This window comes from Oncorhynchus masou, chromosome 3, assembly GCF_036934945.1.
Source record: "Oncorhynchus masou masou isolate Uvic2021 chromosome 3, UVic_Omas_1.1, whole genome shotgun sequence".
Lineage (NCBI taxonomy): Eukaryota > Metazoa > Chordata > Actinopteri > Salmoniformes > Salmonidae > Oncorhynchus > Oncorhynchus masou.
Window position 1 is genome coordinate 17830733 of NC_088214.1, and position 12049 is coordinate 17842781.

Consider the following 12049-nt stretch of genomic DNA (forward strand, 5'->3'; position numbering starts at 1 on the left):
TGATGATCTGGACGAGACTGCCGAGTCGAGGCAAAGGTAAGAATCTCTGGATTAACCATCTAATGTTGGCTAGTAATGAATACATTTGCAAAATGTCTTTAAATTGATAATTCTGTGAACCGTCTTGTGCAAGTTTTAAATTGACATAACTGTTAGCAAAGGTGTCAGCGAGAGATGCTAATTAGCATTTTCAGATCTGAGAGTAAATAGAGCTGAATATATTAATAAAAGTCCTTGTCTGAGAGATTTACATTGTTATCAAAACATCACATCGGGGTAAGCCTACAATAAAACAACCCTTAAGTGTTTCTAAAATCCCCTATGAGAAAGATGAATGGTGGGAAAACGATTGGAAACATTTCCCTGTTTGACCGCAAGGTTTTATGCAAGTTCAAACCCCCGAGCTGACAAGGTACAAATCTGTCGTTCTGCCCCTGAACAGGCAGTTAACCCACTGTTCCCAGGCCGTCATTGAAAATAAGAATGTGTTCTTAACTGACTTGCCTTGGTAAAATTAAAAAAATTAAAAATAATTTATGACACCTACACTGTGGGGCTCAATTTCTCAGGACTGGCCTTCCTCCCTTGTCCCCATGAAGCCAACCTGGTCCCAGAGCAAAACGTATAATATGGCAGTGTGGAGCTCAGTGACCTGGGTTGTCAGGAGGGGGTGACCAAAGGGGAAGACTGGGGACACAGACAGGTTGACAAGACCGACTGTACACATCAGCTCTTACCAGATCTCAGAAGCACTCTCCAACTACTTCCACTACAGCAACGGGTTCCTCTAGCCCAAACCACACTCCAACGCCATCCTCCTACACCCCAGAGGACAGAGCATATCGAAAGGGTGGAAGAAGTCAGTTGAAAATGGAACTGCCCTCAGCTCCACCCTAACCCAATGGTCATGAAGGCTTGTTACTTATTCCAGTGAACTGAACAGGGATACAGTTTGACTGAAGAGTAAGCGTTTGGCAATCTCATGCTCACTTTCATGGTTGATTTTTGTCCTTTTTTACATCAGCATTGCCTTCTTGTGTTCCACTATGTAAACAATATTTACCAGCGAAGTAGAGATTAGACAAGATTGCAGCATCACTGTGTTAACTATAAACCCAGTCTTGTCTAACCACATCAGTGGTGCTTGTGCTGTCATTTTAGCTAACCATATACACTGAACCAAAAATATAACTATATATTGTAATGTGTTAATCCCATGTTTCATGAGCTGAAATAAAAGATCCCAGAAATGCTCCATACACACAAAAATCTTATTTCTCTCAAATTTTGGCAACAAATTTGTTTACATCCCTGTTAGTGAGCATTTCTCCTTTGCCAAGTTATTCCATCCACCTCACAGGTGTGGCATATCAAGAAGCTGATTAAACAGCATGATCATTACACAGGTGCACCTTGTGCTTGGGACAATAGAAGGCCACTAAAATGTGCAGTTGAGTCACACAACACAATGCCACAGTTGTCTCAAGTTGAGGGAGCTTGCAATTGGCATGCTGACTGAATGTCCAACAGAGCTGTTATTAGATCATTTAACGTTAATTTCTCTTCTGTAAGCCGCATCCAATGGAATTTTATGGAATTCAACCAGGCTCACAACTGCGAACCATGTGTAACCATGCCAGCCCAGGACCTCCACATCCAGCTTCTTCACCTGCTGGATTGTCTGAGAAAAGCCACCCAAACAGCTGATGAAACTGTGGGTTTACACAACCCGAAGAATTTCTGCACAAACTGTTAGAAACCGTCTCAGGGAAGCTCATCTGCGTGCTCTTCGTCCTAACCAGGGTCTTGACCTGAATGCAGTTCAGCGTCAACCGACATCAGTGGGCAAATGCTCACCATCCATGGCCACTGGCATGTTGGGAGAAGTGTGTTCTTCATGGATGAATGCCGGTTTCAACTGTACCGGGTAGATGGCAGACAGCGTGTATGACATTGTGTGGGCAAGCGTTTTGCTGATGTCAACGTTGTGAACAGAGTGTCCCATGGTGGCGGTGGGGTTACAGTATGGACAGGCATAAGCTATGGACAACGAACACAATTGCATTTCAAATCAAATCAAATTTTATTTGTCACATACACATGGTTAGCAGATGTTAATGCGAGTGTAGCGAAATGCTTGTGCTTCTCGTTCCGACAATGCAGTAATAACCAACGAGTAATCTAGCTAACAATTCCAAAACTACTACCTTATACACATACGTGTAAAGGGATAAAGAATATGTACATAAAGATATATGAATGAGTGATGGTACAGAGCGGCGTAGGCAAGATGCAGTAGATGGTATCGAGTACAGTATATACATATGAGATGAGTATGTAAACAAAGTGGCATAGTTTAAAGTGGCTAGTGATACATGTATTACATAAAGATGCAGTAGATGATATAGAGTACAGTATATACGTATACATATGAGATTTTAGTGATGTCAATTTTAATGCAGAGCTACGATGACGAGTTCCAGAGGCCCATAGTCGTGCCATTCATCCTCAGCCATCACCTCATGTTTCAGTATGATAATACACGGCTCCATGTCATAAGAGTCTGTACATCATTTATGGAAGCTGAAAATGTCCCAGTTCTTCCATGGCCTGCATACTCACCAGACATGTCACCCATTGACCATGTTTGGGATGCTCTGGATCGACGTGTAAGACAGCGTGTTCCAGTTCCCACCAATATCCAGCAACTTCGCACAGCCATTGAGTGGGGCAACATTCCACAGGCCACAATCAAGACTGATCAACTTTATGCGAAGGAAATGTGTCACGCTGCATGAGACAAATGGTGGTCACACCAGATACTGACTCATTTTCTGATCCTCATCCCTACTTTTCTTTAAGGTGCATATCTGGATTCCCAGTCAAGTGAAATCCATAGATTAGGGCCTAATGAATTTATCAATTGACTGATTTATATGAACTGTAAATGCATGTTGCATTTATATTTTTGTTCAGTGTAAATACACCCCCCCCCCCCCCCCCACACACACACAAATATGTTGGCGTAAGACGTTAATAAGGGTTGAATTCAGTAGGGTACAACGTTACAGAATGTTCTGTATAAAAATGTAGAGATACATTGTGTATAATAGATATGGTTCTCATGTACATCAAGGACCCATGTCAGTTCTATCTGCAACATTTCAGATGTTAGCCCTCCTGAACATTTATCCTGGCACCTATAGAATCCACACACATGAAAGGGCTCAAAGTTTGAGAGAATTCACATTTATTCATAAAAATGTATGCATTGACAAAAGCATGTCCATTGTAGTGTTAGTCTGGCATAGCTCTACAAAAACCTAAAGATGATGGAGATCCTTCTCTTAAGCGTTCCTTAAAAGGTTATAAGCAGGAAGCTGTAAACCTGCAACTCTGATCCCTCACTACAGTATATAAGCACCACTAGTGCAACAGTTGTGGTAGGGTCTCACTGCTCTCACTTTATAGAATGGGAAGACAAAGGTAACACACTGCTGCTTTCTGCAAGTGTCTTGATGGTCTTCTCATTAGAAAATGTTTGTCAATGAGGTTGTGTTTCATAATGTGTGGGATGGGCTTCTGGTTTCTCCAGGATGCTCTAAATTGTCTCGTCATGGTGATGGATCAGTAGACAGTTTGGTTTGTTCTGAGGGCCCTGTGTACTCGCTGGTGTGTGCGGAGATTACTCTGCTGAGCGAAACACCTCCCACACGTGACACAGCTGTACGGTTTCTCTCCCGTATGAATCCGCTGATGCATCTCCAGGTGACCAAACCGGTCAAAGCTCTTTCCACAGAAGGAGCAAACAAACCACTTCTCTCTTGCTGGGGTTCTCCTTGGGGATACCTTTGCTGAGTGAAAACTATTTGGGGCAAGCGAAAATACACTGTTTAGCCAAACATTGGAATATCCAGCACCCTCATTGGCTAGCGTTTGTTTGTCTGACGGCACTCTGGTAGTTGTCCCATCCTGGGTTCTCTCTGGGTGCATGGTTTCTCTGTGCTGTCCTGGCTGTGCCTGAACCAAATCTGTAGGGGTCCTTCTGTCATTCCAAACAGACTGTGCTCGCATCTCTTCTTTCATAACTCTGTTAATGTCACCCATCTCGGACGATGGAATGCTATCGAGACCCTCCGCTGCACTTTGAATGAGCTGTATGTCTGTATCTTGATCCAGTGGATATTGTTCTGTGCACTTATGGTAATCTGGACCCTCCGAGTCACAGTTGCGCTCTGTTAAAGACGCCCAGAGCTGACTCTCTCTCTCATCCACAGCAAACTCAGTTTCCTCATGATCTGAACTCTCTGTGCCATGTTCACTTCCTGATGAATGTAGTGAAATAACATCATACTCCTCCACTTGCTCTCTCTTCACTAACTCTAGTCCACTACTCTTCTCTCTGTGGCCAGACCTGTACCGTTCATCAAGCCCCTCTACTTCTTCTGCATGTGGCTGTGGTCTATTTCGATCCAGTTGGTCATTTTTCTCTCTGGCATTCTGCTCAACAGAAGTCCTTTCACCAGCATCCTCATCAGACCCCTTGGACCCTGAAGAGGAGGTTTTAATGAATTGTCAGAAGCATAACGTTACTGGTATGTCAAAATCAATAGAGAGAGCACTGCACAATTTAACAAAGTAAACAATACAACTGAAACCTAGCTACAGTAGTTAGGCATTGTGCTAAAGGATTCAATCCTACTGCATTTTATATATTTTTGAAGAATTGACCCTTGAGTTGAGATTTGCAGCAACATATTTCAGAATTATATTTCTATGAGTACAGTAAGCCGGATGTGGCTCACCCCGTCCCTCCTCCGTTCTGCTGGAAGAGGACGAGCATGTAGAAGAACAGCCTGCTTCTTGCGTTTTGGACCTCGTCGTTTGCCGTTCGTTCTTCATAAACAATAATTGTCTTTTCAAGGTTTCAATTTCATTTTCTCTTCTGCACATTTCCAAGCGTAAAACAGCAAACCCATCATCGAACATTTTACTTATTTCTGCCACCGCAGTTTTGGCCAACACATCCATAACTGAGCTTAATTTGGTTTGAAAAGTAACACAATTAGTCATATTCTCCTGGAACAACATTTTATCTGACTAGTGTTATGTTTCTAAAGATAATTTTCAGTCGGAAAGACAAATGTTAGTTAGCTAGCTACCACATTGATAGTTTTTACTTCCGTGAAAACAAACGGAGGGGAGGAGCGCCGGATCATATGATCTCCTACGGTGTCCGTAGAGGATAGATGTATAGACTGCGCTCGTCTGACTGACAGCTACATGGCGGAGACGTACGCGGAAATAATATTTCATCTGGCTGCTCTGAACCAGTGATTTGGAAACTGAACACATATAGAATTATTTTTGAAGTGTTAGCCAGTAGTTGTCCCGCTACTTATTAGGTAAGTTTGCGTCCCTGTTTGTGACTTTCAGAAGACTTAGCTACAGTCACGCCCATTCAAAGTACCTGTAAGTCTGGGTAGCCTAGCTACTTCAATGTGCCTTTTGATTACTACCTGGTTTTAGACTTTCATCCCTGTGCATTTCCCACAATATTGTTCTATGGGCACAATGTATTCTAGTCTAGACATTCGTGTTGCTGTGTTATTATATTTGTAGGAAGAACATTGATAAGCTATACTTCTGGTCCAGGGCGTTAGTGCGCGTCCCTAACGCCCTGGACCAGAGCTAGGCAGTACTGTACCAATCTATCATTGTGTACAAGCACCACTTCTGTCTGGACATGGACAGAACAGCATTGGTGCATGGTTCTGGATTTGTCATTAATTTAATGAGCCAGTCATATCTAAAGCACAAGACAATCTTTATGTGTCGAGTGAACTTTGTTCTTTTTTTACCACTCTCTTTGTCATTCAAGCGACCCACCCAAACACATGAATGCCCTTTTGTATGTTTTACCGTTGACTGTTTAAATAAGACCTGGCTAGAATGCGGATGTTCTGCTTAACTCTAACAAACGTAGTCACCCGAGTTTCAAAGTTCACTTTCCACGTGCACAGGTTACAATCGGTGTAAAACAGTACAAATACATTCTTACCTTGAGGTACTGTGTAATCTGTTTGTCCTAGAGCTGTGTTTCTCAAACTCTCCTCGGGACCCCAAGGGGTGTACATTTTAGTTTTTTTTGCCCTAGCACAACACAGGTGATTCAACTAATCATAAATGTTTTATTATTTGAAACAGCTGTGTAGTGTTGGGGCAAAAACCAAACCGTGCACCCCTTGGGGTCCCGAGGACTGAGTTTGGGAAACGCTGTCCTAGATGTACTATAAAAAGGACCCTCCCTGTGCTGAGTGAATATTTGCCTGACAGTCTATTGACCTGTCTTCCAGCAGAGATGAAGGTGCTGACTTTGCTCCAGCCTCATGGGGCCCAGGACCAGCAGGCTGCATCAGCGGGGCTCTACTCTAACTACCTTGGCCAGAACATGGAGAACAGACTCCTGATCCATGCATCTGTGCTGCCTCAGTCCTTCTCTGGACCAGTATCCCAGCCCTCCTCCTGCCCCTCTCTCCAGCCCTCCAGGCTCACCTCCACCACCTCCTCCCTCCTCTCCACTACCACCTCCTCCCTCACTTCTCCCTGTCTTACCTCCCCCTCCTCACCTCTCCACTCCTCAGCACAGAGAACAAATTCCTAAAGAAGGATTCACTACTCTTCTCTCATTCCCTCTCTCCCCCCTCTCCCCTCCCCCCTCTGTTCTCTTCAACCCTGGCACCCTCTACATGTCTCCTGCCTCCTACCTGTTCACTCCCCCCTCCGGTTCTGAATGTAGACGAGCGGATGGGGGGAGAAGGAAGAATTAGGCAGCCTGCCTCTGAGGACGCGCTGTCTTACAATGAAGAGATGACTGTGGTATAGCGCACAATGCATCCTTTTCAGTCTGGCTTTGTTGATGTGGTTTGCACAAGGTCCCTTCCAGTCCATGCACATTTTGTTGTCATTGTACTAAATGTGTTTTCTTTCCTCCTTATGAAATGGTAGGATTCTGACCGGGACAGCCTCATGGCTGAGGAGACTGAGGCATCAACAGAAATGCCTGTCCTGGACATTGCATTGGATGAAGAGAAGTTGGACCAAACCATGCCATTTGGGGAACAGGAGTTTGGTGAGATGGAGAGGGGGAAAGATGAACTGGAGGAAGAACTGAAAGACAAAAAGGTGAGGGAGTAGATTCTGCATTTAGTCTTGCACAGAAAACCATGTATCTCAACATCAACCTGAACCTCAAAACCATTCTCCCTCCCCTTTCCTGCTCTCTCTTTCTACCCCATAATTTATTTTCCTCACACTTTCCCTTCAATCAGTACCTGCTGCTGAACGAAGTGTGCTGTTCTCTGGTGAATAAGAACACTGCCCCCGGTCAGAAGGACTGGGATGTAGAGGAAAGTGTCTGGAAAAGGATCCAGAACTTGTCCAAAGCCATCTCTTCCGACGATCCCCAGTTTCTCCTCAAGGTGTGTGTTACTGGAGAACCTCTCTTGGTAATGTCCAACTTGGGTCCTCTATGGATTTTCAGGTGCATTAAACAGTTATCCTATTTTACCATATTTTCCTGTTCCCCTTTAGGTTGCAGTTTACACCAGACATGAGTTGAACATCCGTATCACAGCTAACTTCCTTTTGGCTCTTGCTGCCCATCTGCCCACCACTAAGCCACACGTGCGTAGGTACTTCTGTGCAGCTGTGCAGCTACCCTCTGATTGGCTGGAAGTGGTGAGACTCTACAGCATGGTGAGTCTTGGTCCATCTCAGTGAATCTCTTACTAATCTCAACTGCTCTTTGTTTGTGTCTCTCTCTACATGTGACAGACTCAGTAAGGTACTGCACATGTTTCTCGCGCTCTCTCTCTCCCCACATGGGACAGACTCTGTAAGGTACTGCACATGTTTCTCGCTCTCTCTCTCTCCCCACATGGGACAGACTCGGTAAGGTACTGCACATGTTTGCTCGTCTTGATCACTTAATGAGTAGTTGTTTGGGAGGCAAACTGATTTGTAGATCAGGGATTCTGTGCAGTGCTTTGCTCAGGCCGATCCACTGAATATCTCTCCTAACCATTCCACTGTGATGTCATCTTCAGTGTTTTGGCCACTCTTTACCCACCTGTCTGAAGAAAGCCCTGGGAGACAAGTTCAAGCAGTTCAACGAGTATCAGCTGGCCAAATACAACACACGCAAACATCGCTGCAAACACAGTTGCTCTAGACCCAAAGGCAAGGTACGGCAAGCGTGTGTACACATACACACACACACCTTGTTTTTTTCTCTTCTCCATCTTCTCTCTTTCTCTCCATCACAGAAACCATCCACACAGCAGTTGGAAAAATGGGCAAAAATGCTTGGAAGTGATGCCACCAATCTGCAGAAATATGTGAGTGTGGAGCTAGGTTTCCATCCTATTGGCGACAGATTTTCATGTGAATGTTATAAAATCCGCATGAAGAAAAATACTACACTTCCCACTAGTGGTGTTTCCACCAAACAGACTTGTTGGCGGATAACAATCTGTGCATGATGACTTGGTGCACACAGTTTTTATGTACTGAATAAAAATGTGTTTTAATGCATTTTCAACTCTAGCGGTTAGTTTTGTCACAGTCTGTTGTAAAATAGCAAATTCTTGGCATGTGCACTCTAGCCAACAACTGCTGGCAGATACAGAGCGGGTAGGCTAGTCTATAGGAGATTATTATGGATAAGATTAATATTTTTAAGCATTGATCATCATGTCACCAGAATAAGACCTTCAATATTTATTGGAAAGGAGCATCATGCTCATCGCTGTGCACTTTTACTACCCTTTGAAGTTCATTTATTTAATCTGTAGCCTAATAAACTGCAATAAACTGAGTCGTAGTGGGAGGTTTATTAGGCTACAGATTAAATAAATGAACCACACACCATATCATCGCGTGATTCCAAGTTTACATCGATATGATGGTTATTATATCACTATATGCGCATAAAGGTGTTTCCACTGCCATTTTCTTGCTAAATACATTTTACTGACAGAAGATGGCGAAAAAATTATATTGTAGCCTATACTGTGTGTGATACTGTGTGTGATATCTCTATTTGAAGCTAGGAGTTTATGAAGCTAGGTCAGCAGTCTATAGCCTTACCCATCTTCTGAAAATATATAAACCCACAGCTATTTAAAGATTTTGCATGAACTGTAAGTTGCTCCGGATAAGAGTGTCTGCTAAATTACTATAATGTAAATGTTTGAAGTTGAAAATGGAGGAGAGACCTGTGGTGGATAAGAAGCAGAGTGAGTTCAGTCTGAAAAAGATGATCAAGAGGCTTCACATCAAAGAGCCTGCTCAGCATGTCCTGGCCATACTGGGAAAGCGGTACTGTATACCAAACACCGAAGTTGAGATGTTTTTCTATTTTACAGATCCAACGATCTATTAGCTAACATTTTTTTTACTTTTCTGAGCTGTATGCAGTCTCGATACTGTGCTTTGTATGTGTGTTTCAGGTACCCTGGTGACCCCAAGGCGTTCTCCCGCAGTGGGCTCAGTGGGGTGTGGGACAGGGAGCGGGCAGGGCAGCGCATGAAGCTCAAACAGCCAGACACATGGGAACGCAAACTCAGCCAAGAAGGAAACAAAGCCTCCACCTGGGAGAAACTGATAGGTCTAGTTTAAAAACACACACACACACTCACAGTGAATCAATGCTGCAGATTGTGGCTGTAATATTGTTTTAATACTGTCCTTGTTTATTTTACAGACAGTAACTCTCTGCCCTTCATGGCAATGCTGAGGAACTTGAGAAATATGATAACCCAGGGCATCAGTGAGCGGCATCATCAGAAGATTCTTGGAAGACTGACCTTCAGGGTGAGTAACCATGATAAATTTAAAAAAACAAAAATTCCCACTTGTTTTATAATATTTTCAAGCAATCGGCAGAATACATCATTGGACAAATAAAAAATATATTGTCAGCACATGTCCAACATCCATGTAGATTTTGACCACTAGGATGCAAGTCTAGCGGAGGATCAAATAAAAGTTGCCTGCGCCGACAGAGATTGCCGCCTTGCTTCGCGTTCCTAGGAAACTATGCAGTTTTTTGTTTTTTTACGTGTTATTTCTTACATTAGTACCCCAGGTCATCTTAGGTTTCATTACATACAGCCGAGAAGAACTACTGTATATAAGATCTGCGTCAACTCACCATCAGTACGACCAAGAATATGTTTTTCGCGACGCGGATCCTGTGTTCTGCCTTACTAACAGGACAACGGAATGGATCGCATGCAGCGACCCCAAAAAACAACTCCGAAAAAGAGGGAAACGTAGCGGTCTTCTGGTCAGACTACGGAGACGGGCACATCGTGCCCCACTTCCTAGCATTCTTCTTGCCAATGTCCAGTCTCTTGACAACAAGGTTGATGAAATCCGAGCAAGGGTAGCATTCCAGAGGGACATCAGAGACTGTAACGTTCTGTGCTTCACGGAAACATGGCTCACTGGAGAGACGCAATGGCTAACGAGGCATGGTGCGATGAAAGAAACATACAGGAACTCAAATCCTTCTGTTCACCTGATTTTAGAATTCCTCACAATCAAATGTAGACCGCATTACCTACCAAGAGAATTCTCTTCGATTATAATCACAGCCGTATATATCCCCCCAAGCAGACACATCGATGGCTCTGAACAAACTTTATTTAGCTCTTTGCAAACTGGAAACCATTTATCCGGAGGCTGCATTCATCGTTGTTGGGGATTTTAACAAGGCTAATCTGAAAACAAGACTCCCTAAATTTTATCAGCATATCGATTGTGCAACCAGGGGCGGAAAAACCTTGGATCACTGTTACTCTAACTTCCGCGACGCATATAAGGCCCTGCCCCGCCCCCTTTCGGAAAAGCTGACCACGACTCCATTTTGCTGATACCTGCCTACAGACAAAAGCTAAAAAAGAAGCTCCCACGCTGAGGTCTGTCCAACGCTGGTCCGACCAAGCTGACTCCACACTCCAAGACTGCTTCCATCACGTGGACTGGGACATGTTTCGTATTGCGTCAAATAACAACATTGACGAATACGCTGATTCGGTGTGCGAGTTCATTAGAACGTGCATTGAAGATGTCGTTCCCATAGCAACGATTAAAACATTCCCTAACCAGAAACCTTGGATTGATGGCAGCATTCGTGTGAAACTGAAAGCGCGAACCACTGCTTTCAATCAGGGCAAGGTGTCTGGTAACATGACTGAATACAAACAATGCAGCTATTCCCTCCGTAAGGCTATCAAACAAGCTAAGCGTCAGTACAGAGACAAAGTAGAATCCCAATTCAACGGCTCAGACACAAGAGGCATGTGGCAGGGTCTACAGTCAATCACGGACTACAGGAAGAAATCCAGCCCAGTCACGGACCAGGATGTCTTGCTCCCAGGCAGACTAAATAACTTTTTTGCCCGCTTTGAGGACAATACAGTGCCACTGACACTGCCTGCAACGGAAAAATGCGGTCTCTCCTTCACTGCAGCCGAGGTGAGTAAAACATTTAAACGTGTTAACCCTCGCAAGGCTGCAGGCCCAGACGGCATCCCCAGCCGCGCCCTCAGAGCATGCGCAGACCAGCTGGCTGGTGTGTTTACGGACATATTCAATCAATCCCTATACCAGTCTGCTGTTCCCACATGCTTCAAGAGGGCCACCATCGTTCCTGTTCCCAAGAAAGCTAAGGTAACTGAGCTAAACGACTACCGCCCGTAGCACTCCCTTCCGTCATCATGAAGTGCTTTGAGAGACTAGTCAAGGACCATATCACCTCCACCCTACCTGACACCCTAGACCAGGGGTGTCAAAGTCAAATGGACGGAGGGCCAAATAAAAAATTTAGCTACAAGCCGAGGGCCGGACTGTTCGAATGTTCATTGAAAATTTTTTAAATGACGCATATAGTCTAGTGAACCTAATTGAACCTACTGAAAACCTAACAAATATATTCCAATATGATCAGATAAATAAAGCAATATTTTCTTATGGCTCTGTC

At 44.0% G+C, this 12049-nt stretch overlaps 1 protein-coding gene across 1 annotated transcript in view; it reads left to right on the forward strand.

The window, feature by feature from the left end:
* Positions 1-5288: 5288 nt before the first annotated feature.
* Positions 5289-12049, forward strand: part of tep1 (telomerase-associated protein 1) — a 29930-nt gene continuing 23169 nt past the window's right edge. The window contains 11 exon segments of the mRNA XM_064933255.1: positions 5289-5405; positions 6357-6602; positions 6605-6879; positions 7009-7185; positions 7332-7481; positions 7594-7758; positions 8109-8246; positions 8328-8399; positions 9260-9381; positions 9513-9670; positions 9767-9876. Of these exon segments, the coding sequence (XP_064789327.1) occupies positions 6362-6602; positions 6605-6879; positions 7009-7185; positions 7332-7481; positions 7594-7758; positions 8109-8246; positions 8328-8399; positions 9260-9381; positions 9513-9670; positions 9767-9876 (1608 nt within the window). The 5' untranslated portion in view covers positions 5289-5405; positions 6357-6361.